Source organism: Oryx dammah, unplaced genomic scaffold, assembly GCF_014754425.2.
Source record: "Oryx dammah isolate SB20612 unplaced genomic scaffold, SCBI_Odam_1.1 HiC_scaffold_17, whole genome shotgun sequence".
NCBI classification, from domain to species: domain Eukaryota; kingdom Metazoa; phylum Chordata; class Mammalia; order Artiodactyla; family Bovidae; genus Oryx; species Oryx dammah.
This window is the reverse complement of record NW_024070201.1, coordinates 76047447-76048615: the sequence shown is the minus strand read 5'-3', so window position 1 is coordinate 76048615 and position 1169 is coordinate 76047447. Positions and strand designations below refer to the sequence as shown.

General features: G+C 43.0%; 1 protein-coding gene across 1 annotated transcript; it reads left to right on the top strand.

The window, feature by feature from the left end:
• Positions 1-208: 208 nt before the first annotated feature.
• LOC120877003 (olfactory receptor 10AG1-like) lies at positions 209-1169 on the top strand. Its single transcript, XM_040259308.1, is given in 2 exon segments — positions 209-798; positions 800-1169. Coding segments are annotated over 2 exon segments (960 nt in total).

The following is a 1169-nucleotide window of genomic DNA, read 5'->3' as shown; positions in this document are numbered from 1 at the left end:
AAAAGATATTTCAAGGGAGAGTGTATGGTGATAACACATGGATTCTAAACTGAGAAAGGGGAAAGCAGAAATACTAAAATTCTTAAATTAGAAACAATTGCACTGATCATGAAAATCAACCTGGATATCCTGATACAATTTATAAAACAGGCTCTGATCCCTGATGGTAAAAATAAAAAGCAGATAATACATTTACCCTTTCTCACAGATGGAACACCAAGAAAAAGCACCAGAAGGTAATCTCACTAAATTGATGGAATTTGTTCTCCTGGACTTTGCTGATGTTCCTCATCTCCAGAGGTTTTTATTTGGACTGTTCTTACTCATCTATATAATTATCTTCATGGGCAATGGCATCATATTTCTGATAACAAAACTAGACTCTGGTCTCCAGACCCCCATGTATTTTTTCCTTGGCAATTTTTCCCTTTTGGAAATCTGCTATGTGTCTGTTACACTCCCCAGAATGCTCACGAGTCTTTGGACACAAAGAAGAAAGATTTCTCTAGTTGCTTGTGCCACACAAATGCGCTTCATTCTTATACTTGGGGCCACCGAGTGCTTCCTTCTGGCCGTGATGGCCTATGATCGCTATGTGGCCATCCGTAGCCCTCTGCACTATCCTCTAGTCATGAACTACAAGGTGTGTATCCAGCTAGTGGCTGGCTCCTGGATCAGTGGAATCCCAGTCCAAATAGGCCAGACAGGCCAGATTTTCTCTCTGCCCTTCTGTGGTTCTAAGCTCATCAATCACTTCTTCTGTGACATCCTTCCCATACTCAAGCTGGCCTGTGGGGACTTTTCTGAATGAAATATTGGTCTCCACAGTTGCTGGGCTGTTTGTTTTGGTGCCATTTCTGTTGATACTTGTCTCCTATGGCAAAATCAACTCCACAGTCCTTAAACTGCCATCAGCCACAAGTCGGGGCAAAGCCTTTTCCACCTGCTCCTCTCCTCTTCTGGTTGCAGCATTGTTCTTCAGATCAGGCCTTGTCACATATTTAAGACCCAAGACCCAAGGCTCAGCAGGAACTGACAAAGTGCTTTCCCTCTTCTACACGATTGTGACGCCTGTGTTTAACCCCATGATATACAGTCTAAGGAACAAGGATGTCGTGATGGCACTGAGACAATGGCCAGGCAAATACCTTAGTTCATTGAAAAAGTGA